The following is a 19,451-nucleotide window of genomic DNA, read 5'->3' on the forward strand; positions in this document are numbered from 1 at the left end:
TTTTTTCTTACCTTTTTATCTTTATCTCTGTTGTTTCTAAAAAGCCTCCTGTGGACAGGTGTTGCAAATTAGCATTTTGCTATAAACACTAAGAGCAGTGCATCTGGAACTTGTGCATGGTTAAATGTTACAGCACCAATGTTACTGTATATCCATGTTAAATAAACAAACAAATAAATAAATACATTTTGTTAAGCTGCTAAGTTAAGAGCTAACAGCCTAAAAGTAAATTTGGGTCATTTGCTACACAATGTTTGTTTATAGACACATTTTATCTCACTCACAGCTTTCAATTTGACAGCAAGACTATAACTAAACACAATTTTGAAATACAGTGAGTTCAAATTGTGACAGTCAAATGTACGAGACTTACCTGAACGCCCCAGTACACTCCTTTCCCCGCGTGGGCCCGTGTGCACCTCTGTGGCGTGGTGCCCCCTTCGCATGCGTGTACCTGCCTATGGTACCTGCTTGTCAAAACATAAAGTTAAGTCTCATTTTTTATTTTTTAAAACACAAGTGAAGCTCCTAAACATATTTGTCCAAAGAAAAAAGTGCATACTCTTAAAGGCAAACTTTCAGAGGCCCATATGATGGATTTTATACTTTGTTGTAATTAGAATTATCTGATTATTATTGATGCATTATTCAGTGAGCAGAATTTCAATGAAGACGGATGAAGCCGTGTATACTCAGCTGTGTGTGTAGTTTGAAGAACTGTTTTTCATTAATCTTTCCCCACTAAATATAATGAGTTCCATCTTTATCAGCTGAAACCTCAAGTGATGATCATACGAATTGATAAGTCACACAATATTTTCAAATAATTATCCAACATAATGAGTATGCTGAGCTTTGAGATAAAAACATTATTATTATTTTTTACAGTGTTTTGAATTTTACTTGAAGTTAAATATCTAAAAAAACATGTCAAATATCCTGGCTGTGTCAAGTCTTCACATTTGCATGTTTCTCCACTACACTAAGTCGCTTTTAACTCTGCTGCACATTCCTCAATCTGCTCCATCCTGAAGCAAAAAGTCAGGTTTTAGGCTATGAGCTACTCCCTGACTGGTTTAACATCTCCACATAAACACCTATCGGCCTAAAGGTCCCAGATTTTGTGTGTGATATGTGCAGGAGTTACATTATTTTGTAATGAATAAACAGACTCACAGTATGTAAAAACAAACCCATTGCTTCTTTATTAGTTAGTCATTTTACAGTAGTCACTCATATGTAGCTGCCTTGAGTTGGTCTTTTTGTGTCTTTCACTTTTTGTTCCAACTTCTTCCTCATTTTTTTTCACCAACACAATGGAAGAGTCATGGACAAAGTATAAAAAAAAGAACGAAAAGCAAACAAAGAAAAAAAAAAAAACGGGATAAAATGCCCCTTTTCACAACAAAAACTACATTTGGCAAAAGGTGAGGATGAAAATGATTATGATGATGATCCAGTGCATCTTTTAAAAACATCCATATAGAAGTGAGAGATTTTTTTTTTTTACTAAGATCGAGAAGAAAGGTGAGATATGTCTGGGCGTCTGATTGGATAAGAGCTTTTAGAAGTAAGAATAATCGCCCGATCGGGTTTGATCTCCCCACTCGTTGCTAGGCGAAGTTTGAAGCTGTGATACGCATCATTAACAGAACAGTGAGGCGTCTATTCCCATGTCAAAGTCACAGTAAAAAAAAAACAACTAAATCAAAAACGAGTACAAAAAATTAAATATAAAAAAATGACCCATTCAGACTGAACACAGTGAAACTCGTATCTGGTGTGTTTATGGCACAACAAGGCATATGACATGGCAATTTAATATCTCACTTCTAATACTTATATTTCTGGACTACAGCCGGTCCAAAACCTCCACCACCTCATAGGAACCACAGGCTAATGTAGTGCTCTTCATTGTTGTATTACCTCCACTGCACTGCAACAAACCTCGCTCATACAAAAATAAAATCAATGAACTACGTGAAACAGTGTCGTTTAACGCTAGCTGGGATCTGCCATTATTATCGATTATTACCAATAAACTGTTCCAAATCCAAACTAGTTGTTCTTGTCCTAATATTCTCCGTAAAACTGATTAGCCTACATGGTAAACATTAACCAATCTCTACAGCTATAGAAGCAAGTTAAGACTAGTTAGCCTGACTAGTTCAAGCTTGTTTCATGAGCTTACTTATTAGTCAATAAAATGCTAAAACATCTCTTTGTGGGGAGATACCTAAACATTTAGTCATGAGCTATCGTTAGCATTACTTGTTCCTATGGCTTAGAATGGCTCTTTTTTTCCACGATGTGATTTTAATGTTCTTCACGTGTTTGTTCTTGTTTCATTTTGTCTCATATACGGTTTCAAAATTTGGCTAAACCGCCACTGCTTTTGTAGCGAGCTAACACTAGCTAGCTAACTAGCCATTTGCTTGCTAATAGGCTAACATGATAGCTCATTCACAAAATATGGTGAGGCAAAAAAAACAATTTAGGATTAAATCTTATTTAGCTTTCTAGCTAACCAGTAACTTTGTCTATTTTCTGCTTGTTCTCCCAGCATGATTACATTTTTTATTGTATTTAATGTCTTTGTTCTTTAGTTTTCAGTGCAGCAGAGGTAATGCAACAGTTACCGCCAGAACGCTTGAACCTGACCAGCAAGCTTACATGCATCACGCTAACCAGCAGTACAAGTCGACCCTGACAGCTAATATTCAGTATTTTTTCGCCGTTATAACTGTGGTCCGTGATTTGTTTGGCTGTTTGATTTGTCATATACATCTGAAAAACAACAAAATCAAATATGTAAATAACATTTCTTCCCTAGCCACCCCATCCCCCCCCCTCCCCTCCCTCAGTGCCACCGCCTCACATGATGAGACAGCCAGTTCACACAAATAGAAAACAAACAGCAGACAGTCACAGCGGTGTGTGCTGATAGGAACATCTGGGCATCATTTATGAAACATCTGACTGAACATAGTTTGCCTCGACCACCAAAAAATTCAGCAGCTTGCATTGTTTTTTGTTTTTTTTCAGCACATCAAAAGCCGAAACTTTGATGTAAGAAACATACGGAAATAAAATTCAGAATCTGATTACTGGTACTTGATTTTTCATAAGTGAGGCCCCTGAGAAAACTACAGAAGCCTAGTTGGGCCACAAAAAAAAGCAAATGTAAGGAATAACACATTAAAAATACTCATGGAAGAAATGATATGTGCTTTTGAAGTTGACTTTCTGCTATTTGATTTGACAATGAGTCAAAATCTTGACTTTTAAACTTGAATAATGAGTTTTAAGAAAAAGAGAATCAAGAGTATCAAAAAAATGAAGTCTGAGCTTTGAGATTTGTGTGTTTGGAATAACAAAATATTAAAGATTATGGCTTTGATGTCGAGATAATGGCACAGTCGTTTTAAAACCTGAGATCAATCAGGATTACAATCTTGTGATGGGGTAAATCAAGATTCTCAGAGAGAGCCATGTGATATGATAGACTGAGCTCACTGGATAGTTAAGAAAGTCAAGATCTTGAGAAAAAGAGTCTGATATGACAAGCAGAATGTGGATTTTGACAAAATATAAAATAAGTCATCAAACTTCATGATATAGATCAACAATTTGATTTTTGAAGCCAGGAGGCTGAGATACTTAATCAAGATTACGAGACAATAAATCAAGATCCAGAGATAAATCAGGATCGTAAAGAGTTTAAAATAAAACCAAGATCAGACAAAACAAGACAGCAAGCCAGTGATCCATACTTATAATCTTGATTAAGTAGCTCATAATTTTGACATACCATGAGTATTATTATGTTTTCAAACTCCCAGTGTTTGCTTTCTGGCAGAAATAGGCTTTTGTAGAAAAACATATTAAAAAAAGAAGAAGTTATTTGATAATGCAGCAAACACAGGTAGAAATGTTCATCATGTAGAAAAGAAAAAAAAACAGGTGGATTGTTGCATAAAAAAAAGGAGTGTGAGGAGTAAAAAAACCAACAAAAAAATGTTTCTCTTTTGCAGGAATGTTTGGGCTGATGAGTGCTGCTGTGGATTTCAAATAAATTAAAACCTGATTCAAAGCGGGAAAAAAAAGAAAACTCCTGAGAAAAAGACGATCAATCACTTCCCAGAGGTGACGGACACATGAAGGAAAACGCAGCAGGTAGAAAACACAAAGAGGGAAAGATGAATGATTGAGGCGAAAGTTGAAGACACTGAGGCTCAGTTTCAAACACACCCGGCGCTGTCGGTCTGATCACACACACACACACACACACACACACACACGCGCACACACACACGCACACAAACAGGAAACAGGAAGGAAAACACCTTTCACCAAACCCACACCTGAACACCCTTCTCCTGCAGCGATGATGAAGACAAAAGGCGTCTTCAAGCAATACTGTAACGCTGACCTCAATGCCAGGCAGAGTAAAATGACATCTTTCAGGAAGGTTAGCCTAGCTTAGCATAATGAAACTGGAAATAGGGGGGGGGGGACTGTTACCATTGTTTTGTCACAAGAGTAAAACATTCCTCTCTAACCATCTCCAACTGTTTGATTGAAGCTGTTCAGACCGAAGAGAAGCAGAGCTTTGCCTTGTGTGTTTTTCTAACAAATTCAACCTCTCCACAACGTGCGTTATTATTGTTGGCTAAAGAAGAGAATATACGCCTACCCAAACACGTCAGAAAACCAAAAGCCATTATTATGTAGGTTTATAAAATTACCCAAACTCTCACAAAATCCACAAACAGTGTCTGGATTAATTTCCCTGCTGCTTCCAGCTACTTCAGCACCCAGTTTAATGACCTGTTAGCTCGGATCAGAATCAGGATTGTTCTCATGGACACCAACTACCGGTGTTCTGGTTCAGCTGAAGAGCACCTGTCGATATGTCTATGCCAAATGGCCGCTAAAATCTGGCTTACTAGAGCACTATGAGCTCCAAAATAAACAGATTGTTCAGCTGATTTAATCTCATCAGACAGGTTGGAAGGATGTTGAAATAACTCCATCATGATGCAGATTTGTACAAAGAGCTTAATTCATGCATTGTCATGTCTGCTTGCAATAACTTTAAATGTTTTTTTTTTTTGTTTTCTTTTTAAATGGAGTTTGGTTTAGCATTTAGGAAGCAACACCAGGAGGCAACACCAGGACCATCAGCAGAAATTATCCAGAAGCAGAAGTTATATGCTCTCAGTTTGCATCTTTGCTTTTTTTTGTTGTTGTTTCCAAGCCACAGTAAAAATCCACTTCGCTTTTGGTCTGAACAGATTGGTGATTGGTGATTGTAAAATGTTTTTGCACATGTACAGACAACACTCTGTCAAAAGGGAATGGGACATTTTACCTCTCTAGTACTGTTGGTGTAAGAGGGAGGGGCTATTTTTGGGATTCTCAATTTTCTTCATCAACCTGGTGAGGTGGTCTTAAACACGGTGAGTGGATCTGACTTGAATTGTCTTTGCATATATTACCCTGCACTGACCTCCTGTTCACACCTGCAGCCTCAGAGTTTACTGGTTTAGTTCACACTGGTTTTATACAATCACGATTAACACTGATCCTGCAGCCCAGTCTCTGATTAGATGTTGGATTCAGCTTTATACATTCATTAAGCTCGCTCTGACAGCAGCGTCCGTACTGAGGAACAAACACGAGTACAAACGGATTCTTTCAGAGAAGAAGAAAATACAACAAGAGTGAACTCGGGCAAAAGTGACTATCTTACTTTCTCACAATACTTGGGATCTATAAACTTTAATATTTATGTTATTTAACACTGTCCAAGCTGCAATGATAGGTCAAAAAAATAATAATTGGGTAACTGATTTCTGGTTTAAGACATTTCTGACGCAAAAAAGACAAACTTAGTCTGTTCCGGCGCCACAGTAAAGTGAGTGTTTCCTGTTTGATGGTCGGACAAAACAAAAACACCCAAAGACGTACCGTTAGGCTACAGATGATTTTTCACAATTTAAGCCCAAAAACGATTAATCAAATGTGAGGAGATACGTTGGACAGATCAGTGACAGATCAAACCTCCAACTGCAGCTCCATCTTGAGGACGCTGTTGCCTTGTCTGAGAAAAACTTTAATAGAAGGGTCGATGGACAAAATCACAGGTTATGTTTCGGTTTAGTGTCTGATTTGTTTGCTCTGCAGAGTTCAAAGCTTGTTTTGTGAATTCTCGATAACACCATGTTTAGATCAATAAAACTCTTTCTAGCTTTAGGCGAGAATAATCCTGCAGCTTAGACGCATGTGGGCGTCGCTTTGGACCTGCAGAGGAGGGTATTATGGCCAACTGCAGACGCTTTTTAATCCTGTTAGATTTCATTAAAAAATCTGTGTTTTTGGAGAATAACATGTATTTAGCCTAGCTTAGCATAATGACTAGAAGTAGAGGGAAAGTGTTAGCCTAACCCGCACACTGTCTGTATCTGAGTTGAAAAACACTTACGTCAAACTGTTCTTAAAGATGAAACATCTTCCTGACGACAAACCTAAGCCCCTCACTTCCTGTTTGGACGGGGAGGCGGGGTCTGACGGGCAACGTCACCTTTCAAACAATAGCAACTAAATCTGGACAACACTGATTTCCATTTTTTTCCCCAGTTCTGCAGCTACTGTAGAGCAGGTGGATGCCTGGCATGATGATTGGTTGTAGGGTGGAAGGACGGAAGGAAGGGAGGATAGAAGGAAAGGAGGGAACGAAAGGAGTGTTGGTGGGAGGTGATGTCCCAAATTTTAAGGGTAATTTACAGTAAACTACAGGTATATACACACACCCAAAAATGTACAGAGAACAAATATGTACATGCTCAGGGTTTCTATTTTTTACTATCACCGACAACTTTCCCGAAATGTGTTTCTCCGCCTCCTCTTCATCTTCTTCTACTCGCCAACAACACTTTCCCAACATCAGGAGAAATGTTGCACAGGTCCCTCCTCCTCATCCTCTTCTTCTTCTTCTTCCTCTTCTTCACCTGTCTGTAGTGTAATGAGGAAGGAAGCGAGGCTTGTGGGCCGTCTGGACCTTAGTGTCACATGACATGAAGGAGGACTCTAGCTGTTCTTCAGCAGCGTTCTGTCTTCAGGAGGACAGGAGGAGGACGAGGACGAGGACGAGGAGGCAGCAGACGTGGAACAGGATGAAGCAGCGACTGTTGTGGTGGCAGAGGTGGTTGAGGATGAGGTGGAGGTGGAGGTGGAGGTGGAGGAGGCGTGGGAAGGGAAGGAGAGCAGCTGTCCGGTCTCAGAGGAGAGGAGGGAGCAGGAGCGCAGGTCCACCGTCTGCAGGGAGGTGCAGCGACGCAGCAACGGGACACACTGCTCCGTCACCTTAACACAACCTGAAAAACACAAACTTTCTTTACTTTCTACACACACTAATGCAGACATGCAGTCAGGAAAGAACAACCCAGACACAGAAATGAAAACAGAGTGGAAACAAAACTGCAACAGGAAAGTGCAACCCAACCAAAAGAATACAACCTACACTAAAACAAACAACATGGACAGATGTCAACAAACCAGACATTAAAACAAGAAAAGACAAGAAACTACAACTCAAAGAATAAACTACAAACAAGACTACACATCAATCATACATCAATATAAAGGAGTCAATATCATAAAATCACAGCCCCAAGAGCAAACTACCACACATAAAGCAAACTACCACACAGACAGCAAACTAAAACACAAAGTAAACTACCACACAGACAGCAAACTAAAACACATAAAGTAACTACCATACAAGAAAAAAACTACCACACAAAGTAAACTACCACGCAGACAGCAAACTAAAACACAAAGTAAACTACCATACAAGAAAAAAACTACCACACAGACAGCAAACTACCATACAAGAAAAAAACAACCACACAAAGTAAACTACCACACAGACAGCAAACTAAAACACATAAAGTAACTACCATACAAGAAAAAAAACTACCACACAGACAGCAAACTACCACGCAGACAGCAAACGACCACACAGACAGCAAACTACCACGCAGAAAGCAAACTACCACGCAGACAGCAAACTACCACGCAGACAGCAAACTACCACGCAGACAGCAAACTACCACGCAGACAGCAAACTACCACACAGACAGCAAACTACCACACAAAGTAAATCATTTACCAGCCAGGTTGATGTGGGTGAGGCTCTCTCTCAGGGGGGAGATGTGGGAGCTGAGGGTGTGCACTGTCTGGTCTGTGACGTTCGCACAGTGACTCAGGTCTAACCTGGTCAGGTGAGGAACGTAACGCACCAACAGGCGGGACGACGCATCTGACAGGTCCAAGCCAGCCAATCGCAGCTCCGTCATGTTCTGGAAACGCCCCACTCTTGTTTCCCCGTGAGCTGGTCGACCAAAAAAAACACAGGTGTGTGTTACAAATGAAATTTCAAAGATTTCTGTTCAACTAAGAAAATGATGACCAGGTTCAATAAACTGGTTTGTTTGTCGTTTGTCTCACCTGTCCTGGTGTCAGGTGGGGGGGCCAGTAGCTCCCTCAGGTGTGAATCTTTGAGGTCCTCCACTCTGCTGAGGTCCAGCAGCTTCAGACAGGGACAGATGGCCTGACACAGAGCAGAGACTGCAGGCCACGGACAACCAGACACATTCAACTCCAGGAGACCTGAACGGGACAGACGGGACAGGTCAGACTTTTGGGGTCGGACTCTCTGCAAGACTCCGTTGTCAGAGTCAATAAATAAGCCTTCAATAAAAGGGACACAACAGGCAAACAGGAAGTGATGTCAGCACCTTGTAAGCGGTTGATGAGCCACATTAACTGTTTCTTGGAGATGTTGGTATAACCCAGGTTCAGGGAGACGGGCTGTCGGCGGATGATACCACTCAGCATAGGGGGGGTGATGGATCGCTGCCGGCTCAGGTCGATCTGAGTCCATAGACGTTTGTCACAGCACCTTAACAACACACACACACATAAATCACATACTGAACTGACAAACTACAAACAACTAGCAAAGTGTCTTTTAAAATTTCAACCCCCCGAAATGTCAGATGCAATGTCCCAGGGTGATGATGTCATGGTTAAACTTTATAGAAATACACATTTTTAATGAAAAAGATGTCTGTCGAGTGTCAGAGCGATGATGTCGCAGTGCTATAACGTGACTCACCACCGACTCCAGGTGCGACACACCCTCATGCAGACACACAGCTCTCTCTGGCTCAGATGCGTGAACACTCTGAGCCACACGTCGCGTGTCATGATGTGGGAGGAGCCTGAGTCCAGCGGCAGGCAGCTGGGCTCGGGGCAGGCAGGAGGGGGACGCACTAAGTGTCTCTCCATCTGAATGGGCCGGGGGGGCGAGGGAACGGCTGGCGGGCTGCGCTTCATCATCTGAGAACGAGGGGCGAGGCGGGAAGGCTGCGAGCAAGGAGATGCCGCCATAGCTGACATCATCAAGCCGCCTCCCCCTGGGCCTCCCCCTCCCCCGTTAGAGGTGGGGATGGAGGAGGACGAGGTGATGCTGTTTCTGGACGTCTGGTTCTTACTGTTGCTACGGATCTTGTTACCGCGGCTTCCACTTCCTTTGGTCCCTCCTCCTCCTCCCCCACTGTGTCTGTGATTGGTCAGAACGCCACTGGCGTTCTCTTTCTCCCCTCCCTCCCGCCCCCCTCCCGTACCTCCTCGTGTCCGTCCATTGCGGGCCTCCTGGCCGTTGCTGCGCTGCTTCCCAGTGAAGCCATCGTGTTGAGAGGATGGAGGCATCTGATTTGAGGAAAGGGGTGAGGGCGGGGGGAGGGAGGCAGAGTTTTTCCTGGTCCTTTCAGAGGTGGTTGTGTCCTCCTCCTCCAAGTCTAGCAGTGCTCCTTTACGTCCTCTCGAGGGCAACCCCACATCCCCTCCTCCCCCTCTCCTCCGAGCCTTCTCACCACCAAGCTCCTCCTCCTTCACCTCCTCCTCACCCCTCCCTGCCTCCCCCTCAGACTCCTCACTGGCGCTGAAGCCCAGCTCAGCCAAACGTCGTTCCCTCTCCCTCTCTCGCTCCCGCTCACTGCGACTCCTCTCTCTCTCCGCCCGACCTCCGCTGCTGTTACCATAGACGACAGGAGGAGGCGGGGCAGGGGAGGAAGATGAAGGCGAGGAGCCTCCTCCCGCCTGGTCCCCCCTCAATGAGTCATCAGAGTCCGACTCGGAGTCCGACTCTGAGCTGGAGGAGGAGGATGATGATGACTCGGGCCGACGCTCCAGCATGCACATCCTCTTAAAGCGTTCCAGTTTCTCTCTGTGGTGAGAGCGCTGGTCTGCACTTGACGTCCCCCCTGCACCTCCTCCTCCTCCCCCAGGCTGAGAAGATGTATTTGAGGAGCTCTGTAGTCCTCCTGCCCCTCCTCCAGCTGAGGAGGTGGGGCCATTGGACTCCACCGCCTCCTGTTTGGGTTTCTGATTGAGAGAAGAAGAGGTGTCAACATGGATCTGGCCTGCTGCTTAGGACCTGAGCTCGTCTCTCTGAGGCTGAATCTGACAGGAGAGTTTGTCTAAGTACCTGGAGTTCATTTAAAGTGTCTCAAAGACTTGACAGTTCATAGCTATTTAAACGTTATTTGTCTGATAAAGACATCACTGCAGCAGCATACTTTGCGGCTGTGCCACATCGCACTGTGCATAAAGATGCAAGGGCCTGCTTAGTGCTGCTTGCAGCCCCAGTGTATTCATGTTCTCTCTAGATTCCCACATTCAAAGTGGGGAGAAAAGAGTTTTCTGAATGTATTTCTTCATATTAAAAATTGGTTTAAGTCTAACTCTGGTATCAGATCAGTCCGCTGTATAAGTCGCTTAGCAAATTCAGGTATAAGAAAAGAAATATAGAAGGTTAACTCTGGTTCTTTAACAAGTTTAATCAAACAAAAAGGGAGTGGAAGAAACTAAAAAAGGGGCTTCAGTTTGTTTCAGGACAAAAAACAGAAAACTTTGTACCTTTTTGAGGCGTTTTTCGTGGGCGCCCTTTATCTGAGCAAAGAGAGCAAGAGAGAGAGAGAGGGAAAGAGAGAGAGACAGTCAGTCAGAGCTCTAAACAGGCTGAACAGTTAAAGCAGCACCTCCTCCGACCTCCTCCTCCTCCTCCTCACCTTCTTCTTGGGCCCGCTGTCAGGAGGCAGCTCCTTCTCCTTCTTCCTCTTGTGCCCGCCATCCATCCTCCCCCCCTCCTCCAGGGAGGGAGGTGCTTTCTTTTTGGGGGGAGGGTCGTCTGTGAGTTTCCAGCGGCCTACCTCTCCGTTATCCAGCCTGCGCTTCCCTGAGCCGTCCGCCTGGTCCTGAACAGAGACACAGACGGTTACACACCTGCACAAACTAACAACAAGTCCACCGGCGCCCTGACTTGTGCAATATCCGACATAAAGTCACCCTGTGGTCCTGTTATTGGTCCTCGTCTTACCTTACTGGTTTTGCCCTCCTTGTGGCACTTCGGACATTCCCAGCAGTTAGGGATCTCGTCGTTGATGATTCCTTCTGCTTTACCCATCTGAGGAGACAAAGAGGCGGGTCAGGTCAATCTACAACTTCACAAAAACACACAGTACGCACACACAAACACAAATACGGTACATGCACACACATCTTCTTCTGCCGGTAACTCTGACACACTTTGTTGACTGTTGACTGCCTCCCAAACCGAACCAAAAAACCGTTGCTGCAGATTTTGTTAACTGATGACAAAATAAAAAAAAACAGCAGCAGTGATTTCAGTTTGTTCATTATCATCAGTTTAAAAATAAAGAGCGAGGTGAACAGAACAGGTGGACATTTGCAGGAATAAGACTTGAGTTCCCCATTGTGTCAATGTGGCATTTATTTTGAAGGTCCTGAGTCCGATCAGTCATGATAACATGTGTGAATTAATGTGGCAGCTCAATGATAGTGAAAACAAAGATCTCTTAATTCCCTCCATGTTGGATCTGCATCTTTCTTTATTACTCCCTTTGCTGCTGCAGTGACCCAATTTATTCCAAACTTCATTAAAGTTTCATCTCAGAGAAAAGAAGTGAAAGTAGAATCTGCAGCGATCACATGTAAAGAGGCGAGAGAGGGAGAGCACAGAAATCTCTGAGGTCACCCGAGGTCACAGATCAGAGACGTAAACGGTGACACAAAGACGCCGACACTGACCTTCAGGCAGCTCGGGTGGATGATCTCGTTGCAGATGGTGCACTCCATCAGAGAGAGGCTGAACTTCTCGTCCTCAGAGTCCACCGTGTCCTCCTTCCCCGCCTCGCCGCACGCAAAGCACACCGCCGTGTGAGGCAGCACCGGCTGTAAAGAGAGAGAGAGAGACAAAAATACAAACAGAGAGAGACAGGTGAGTCAATCAGTCAGTCAGTTAGAGACAGAGACAGACAGGTAGGTGTATTTGCAATTCAAACGGAGCGAGAGTCAGACAGGCATGAGGACATTTAAAGAAATATACCAGACAGAGTTTACAGTACTGCTGGAAGCACATCCTTCAAACAGTGTACAGCCATTTGCCCGCATTATTTAGTCATCATAAAACAATAATTCACCCAATATCAGGTGCCTTAGACTTCTATTTGTTGTTGCCTTGGTATTCAAACAGGTATCAATACAGGTTGATTTTTACTAGACTCATATCTATGTTTAAAATCTGGATGTAGAAACAACCCTAGATTGTACTCATTGCTGATTTAAAGCACAAACGCATGAACGTGTTAACTTATAGACAATCGTTTTCAGTCAAATGATAAGATTATGAGTGTAGAAGGTTGTATCCAAGTTGTACAGTATATAACTGGCATTTCAATGGGCTTTGGTTGTGTGCAGAGGAAAAGTTGGTGTGGAGAACAGACATGGGGGAACGCATTGGTGATCCAGCCTCATATTTTTCATCCACAAAACCTGCAGTCTACATATCCCAAAATGCATCTGCTTAACCAGCTGTTAAGTGAGAGTTTGGGGTGTGTTATGCTAGTCGCTGCTAAAGTAGAAACAGAAGTAACACACCGCAGGAAGCGTTCAGCTCCGTGTCACTACACTGACTCACACCGACCACCAGAGGATGTCTCTTCCTTTACCTCAGGTAATAAATAGGAGCATCCATACCCTCAACTATCATCTCCTCCTCTTTCAGGGGGATTAAATCTAATACGAACACCACCTCTTCCTTTTGCTCCACAAAAAAACCCACAAACAATGAATAAAAAAAATCAAATAAGCACTAAAAATAACATGACCACTGTTCCACTGGCTCAGTTTGAGTGTGTGAGTATGTCTGTGTGTTAAAACATCTCTTTGAAACCATGGCGATGGATCAAAGCCAACTCACTCTCACTCACAGTACCAGTAACCATCTCTGGTTGCCATGGAAACCCAGCATCCTCTCCTGCTGGGCTCCATCTTCCTGCTGATGCTATTTGAAGAATCGACACACACACACATACACACTAACAGACGCACAAAAAGAATAACACCTTCAGCATTTGAAGATTACATTTCTGACGGTGTGTGTTTGTCTGTGTGAAACATCTGTAGGTGTATCACAGGATTATGTGGACATGTATATCTGAGCTGTGTGTGTTTATTTGTGTGTGCCTGTGTGTATAGGAATGAAGCCATCATGGGTTTTGTGTGTTTCAACTTAAAATTCTTGCATCTCTGTGAGGACCGCTCTGAGTGAGAACACTCTGTCCGGTCTTTCCTTCTTCATAGATTTCTCCCTCTGTGATCTCTTAATAAATGTAAAGAGAAACTCTGATCTGATATTAATCCCTGAGGGGAAATTCTGGTTTTACACTCTGTTATTGAGAGCCATGCTTCTCACACACATGCACAAACAGGACGTGTGGACACGCATCAGTGGAGAGATGTCAGAGTGGGGCTGCTACACACTGCTACGCAGGGAGCGCACCAGAGTGGTTGGGGGTCCGGTGCCTTGCTCAAGGGCACGTCTGCAGTGCTCGGTAAGTGACCTGGCACCTCTCCAGCTACCAGACCAACTTCAATATTTTTGGTCCGCCCCGGGACATGAACCGGCGACCCTCCAGTTTCCAACCCAAGTGATGAATGGTTAAATAACAAATATTAATAACAGACACACTCACAACCTGTACTGATCTCATTCCATGAGGTTTTGTCTGCCTCAAACTTTGAAGTGATGTCACATTTGTTCTCTGCTGCAGTCTCCACATGAAGATGATGTTAGGCTTGTTAAACAGCAGCCTATGTAGACATATTATTTACAATGTGGAATACGACGTGGAAAAACTCCAGCGTCTGTGAAGCACTTTGAATAGAGCACAGGCCGCCGCGGAAGCATTTGATTGGTACTTTCGATCCAGCTCACAGCAGTGATAGGTTTTTTTTTTACAGGATAACAGAGCTATAGATGCAGTTCTGTTTCAGACTGCAATTCTGATTTTAACACAAAGTTTTACTCATGTAGTTTAGTTTTCTTTGACTTAAATAAGACTACAGTGAAGGGGCAACGTAGAGCCTAGCATCTTGTGGCGCATGTACAGAGGTCCTCAAAGGAGACCCAGGTTCGACCGCCTATCCTTTTACGCATGTCATTCCCCATTTCCCTCTTTCCACTAGATGCATAAAGAGGCCAAACTCACTAAAATCACCATCTGAGGGTCCCTAAGACTCACAACATTGAAAACCTATCATCAACATCACTGTGTGTGTGTTAGTGTGTTTGTCTCACCGCTGTGCACTGTCTCAGGAGGCAGGACTGCTTCATCCGGCCGGGCCCTCCGAACTTCTTCATGTCCTTACAGAAGTGACACTCTCCACACTCTGTCCTCATGCAGGCCTGGCAGCGCCGGCACCTCGTCCGCCTGCGCCGCGCCCCCCCGCCAGTCCCCCCGCCCAGCGCCTTACTGCCCGACATCCCGAAACAAGTCAGCTGCGGACACAGAGGGAGAAACACATCCATCGTTAAATTACAGGTTGTTTTTTTTGGTTTTTTTGTCATGGTTACATTTAAGCCTCAGAATAAACAAACAAAGCTAAAACTGTGGAAACACATGCGGTTGTTTAAAAACTGAAAACTGTCACAGCTTAAAGGGAAAAAAATTGGACAGAGATTTCGGATTTAAATTGACGAGTGCTTGAACTCCGGTTTAGTGTAGAAGCTGCAGATTTGATATTCAGACTTTGTGTAGTGAGCTTTTAAGATACTGTTCTATTCTACAATTTAATAACACAGGCGATAACTTTGACTTTAACTTTTCTCTTGACTATGATATTGGTAAATATATCTGAACCCAACAGTTAGATGTACATGTGTCAGTCCACATCTCACTGATGGTTAAAAAAAAAAGCTAGTTATGTTTTGCATATAAGATAAGATAAGATAATCCTTTATTTATCCCACAACGGGGAAACTTTTAAACTTTAGCCTGAGTTGCATATATCATATATCAAACTGTATTGTGGGCTCATGTTTTTTTTGTATGGGTGGGATATGTATGTATATATGTGTTGTGTTGTGTGTTTGTATGTATGCTGGCTGCTGGAACACCTACATTTCCCTGCTGGGATGAATAAAGTATATCTTATCTTTACCGTATCTTAAATTTACAGTGTTACAGCAGCAAAGATTGCACACAAAAAGTGAACACAGTAAAATTTAAATATAAAAAAAAAAGAAAAATTAAGAATGCACAAAAAATAAATACTAAAAAATAGATTAAAAAAATAGATCAGCTATTTGACAAAAGTGTTGAATGATTAGTTATATAAACACAGGTTTAACATTTTTCTTTTGATGGAGAATTTGATTAATTGGAAAACTGTTGCAGGGCTGACTTTCCTACCTAACAAAACTCTTACTTATTGAGCTGCTGGTTACTCTGCATGCTTATTTTAACATGTTTTATTAGTTTACACCGTTCCTGCTGTTATTGTGTTTATAATTTCTTAATGAAGACAGGTGGAAACAGCAGCTTGTTGGGATCAATCTCTTTTTTTTAAAAAAACGAGTCTCCAGTTAGAAAGCTCTCTGGATTGTGTAATCAATTACTAATGTGTGAAAATCCACTGCCTGTCATTTAGCTCATGAATAGTGTGTTAACTTGTCTCTGTGACAGGGTGATAACATTAGCATCAGATTGCATGCAGAGAAACCCAAAACAGACAACGTGAATAAGCAAGTCAAGAATAATGAAGATGCGCATCTGGCTTCACTTCACAGACAGAAGCTAAATGCTAACAACTAGCGCGTCACATTAACCTACATTTCAACAACACCAGCAAAGCGTTATAATTTAAATCAGATGAGTTGTTTGAATTTTACTCCTGGATATGCTGCTGTTGTTAATTTAAAACGCACATGTGTGAAAAGCAACACATTAACCCTCCCCATCCCCCCGAAATCTGATGATATTGTTACGCTGGCTAACAGGTTAGCATGTTAGCTGTTGTGCCTTCGCAGCCTGCAGTATGCTTCCTCTTTCATTATCTGCTTCATTACAAATATTTAAAAAAAAAAAAACAACAACAACAACAGCCACATGGAGGTTTATGAAACATGGCTGGAAATAAAGAAATAAATCAGCAGGTGCTCACCTTTTCGTATCAGGTCGCATGCTCCCTGGTCGCTCATTAGAAAATAATACAGCCAACAGTTAGCCCCACGTTAGCTTGTGTTGTAGCTAGCCGTCCGCTTCCTTGTTTCTTTCTCCGCCTGGCCGCTGTTGGCTCCGGGCAGCTTCACAGGAGGCGTCCCATCGTTGTTAGCTTCACGGTGCTCCAGCTAGCTCCCGGGCTTAGCGTCACGGACCCCCCGCTGTTGGGGTCTTAAATGTCTCGATTACCCCAAACTGATCGATATCGATTAAATGAAGGGCGCAGTGCTACTGACTTGAGTCGTGCCCATTCACTCCTGTCTCTCTCCCTCTCTCTCTCTCTCTCTCTCTCTCCCTGTGTGAGTGCACCTCTCTCTCTCTCTCTCTCTCTCTCTCCCCCCTCTCCGCTCCGCACGTTACAACGTGTTCTCCTCTTCCTCCCGGGGGGGCTTCAAAACATCTTAAAATGGCTCATTTTAACTGACGCGCAGTGTTATTAATCTCAATTCGATGATAACCTTCCGCGGGAAGTAGGCCCTGTTGATGGTAAAAATTAAAATCTGATTTTTTTTAATTTTTTTTTTTATTAAAAGAACAGCGCGCTGCTATTGTTCTCCGTTTCTATTGTGTGGCTGCTGTGTTGTGTGTGATTCTGTTAGGTGTTGTCACTCAGGTTGTGACACGTGAAACCCCCTGCATTGATTACATCACACAGGTGACTTCATACACCGCTCTTCCCTTTTTACCTCGGACGGAGAGAGAGAGATAGAGAGAGAGAGAGAGAGAGAGAGAGGGGGGGGAAAAATAAATAAATAAATAAATTTTGCCCGTAAAATATGGGCAGTCATATTATGCGCGCCCCGCCTCTGCGTGATTACGTCACAAAACGTATGAAGAAAGGCTCCTGGAACTTGTAGTTCTCACTTGTGTTGTTGCCGCACGTCAACGCTTTCTTTGGAGACCCCCCTTTTTCCAGAATAACAAGAAAAGACTGTTGCAAAAAAATTCACATGAAAGGAATTTGCGGCTCAACTCTACAGAAGCTCCAAGTTGACATGCATTCATTTAAATCAGTTTTCTGTGAAAACATATATTCATATATTATACTTATATTCAGGTCTAATTACAGATTTTTTCCCTCAGCTGTTTATAGGTTCTTGCTTTAAAATCACACATATATTTTTATCCCTGCATGGGTTATGCACATTTCTTGTATAAGTCTATTTTTAATTGCACAGTTTAATTAAAAATTAATTAATGTGTCATGTCATGTCTTTGTAACCTGCTACTGTATGCTTTGAATTTCCCTCTGGATCAATAAAGTATCTATCTATCGATCTCTCTATCTATCTACATTTTGGTTGTTTTCTTGAGATCTCAATTTTTCTCGTAATCTCTGGATACCACAACTGGTTGTACCCCAATAAATTAATTTCAGATATTTTCTCTAAATCTTGAGAATTTTACTTGTCACATAAAAACCTGCATTTCTATCCTATAACAAAATAAATACGTTGAGATTGAGATCTCGAGAAAACCACTAAAATGTACTTGTTATCACAGGAAAATGGAGTCTAATAAAAAATATACTTATATACTTATATGTCCACTTCCATTCCAGACAATTTAGTTCAAATTTAATTTACAGTTGCAAAAGATTTTTATTAATAATAATAATACATTTTATTTATAAGAGCCTTTCAAGACACACAAGGACACTGTACAACAATCAACATTAAAAAAACAACGATGGATAAAAACAGCATACAATAAAAGAAATGAAATGTAGGACAGTGTAATTGTAGTTAAAATGTTAGAGTGAGTAGGCGATCTTGAACAGATGGGTTTTGAGTCTGGGTTTAAATTCATACTTCTACTACCACTTCTATTCACACAATTACAACTAATAACAACTATTAAGCATAATACTCATAATAAACATAGCATACCAGCTATGTTCAAACACATTTTGTTCGTAGCATTTTGATAAGATTTCAGACAGACAGCTTTCTCCCTCCAATAACAAGAAAAATATTGACATGACTTTAACTTTCTTCTAGACATTTCGACTTGCTTCTGCAACATTTCGACTTTTTTTTCGAGATAATTTTCAAACTTTATTCTCAACACAACTACTTGTTCTCAAAACATTTTAATGAATAAAATCTTCCTCCTATCATGTATCAAAGTCAAAGTCAAAGTCAAATTTATTGTCAATTTCAAAATATGCCAGACATACAGTGGAATCGAAATTGCGTTTGTCTCCGTCCCGCGGTGCAATACAACCAAAATAAGGTAAAATAAGATAAAATAAAATAAGATGAAATAAAATAAGCTAAAATAAAATAAGCTAAAATAACATAAAATAAAATAAGGTAAAATAAAATAAGGTAAAATAAAATAAAATAAGATAAAATAAAATAAGGTAAAATAAGATAAAATAAAATAAAGTAAGATAAAATAAAATAAGATAAAATAAGATAAAATAAGATAAAATAAAATAAAATAATATAAAATAAGGTAAGGTAAAATAAAATAAGGTAAAATAACATAAAATAAGGTAAAATAAGATAAAATAAAATAAGGTAAAATAAAATAAAATAAAATGAGGTAAGATAAAATAAAATAAGGTAAGATAAAATAAAATAAAATAAAATAAGATAAAATAAGATAAGATAAAATAAAATAACATAACATAACATAACATAACATAAAATAAAATAAGGTAAAATAACATAAAATAAAACAAGGTAAAATAAAATTAAATAAGATAAAATTAAATAAGATAAAACAAAATAAGGTAAAATAAGATAAAATAAAATAAGATAAAATAAAGACAAATAATATTTACAGTAA

At 41.4% G+C, this 19,451-nt stretch overlaps 1 protein-coding gene across 1 annotated transcript; it reads right to left on the reverse strand.

Annotated features, from left to right (window-relative positions):
• Positions 1–1,182: 1,182 nt before the first annotated feature.
• On the reverse strand, positions 1,183–17,217 carry zgc:158376 (uncharacterized protein LOC100101643 homolog). Its single transcript, XM_020641011.3, has 11 exons — positions 16,597–17,217; positions 14,732–14,932; positions 12,181–12,324; positions 11,450–11,536; positions 11,142–11,327; positions 10,990–11,022; positions 9,185–10,455; positions 8,805–8,968; positions 8,515–8,676; positions 8,177–8,398; positions 1,183–7,379 (listed from the first exon to the last, which is right to left on the reverse strand). Exons 2-11 carry the CDS (start codon positions 14,915–14,917, stop codon positions 7,093–7,095), a joined length of 2,742 nt encoding a protein of 913 aa, XP_020496667.1. The 5' UTR covers positions 14,918–14,932; positions 16,597–17,217; the 3' UTR covers positions 1,183–7,092.
• Between the last annotated feature and the right edge of the window lie 2,234 nt (positions 17,218–19,451).

The sequence above is a fragment of the Labrus bergylta genome, chromosome 16, assembly GCF_963930695.1.
Source record: "Labrus bergylta chromosome 16, fLabBer1.1, whole genome shotgun sequence".
NCBI lineage: Eukaryota > Metazoa > Chordata > Actinopteri > Labriformes > Labridae > Labrus > Labrus bergylta.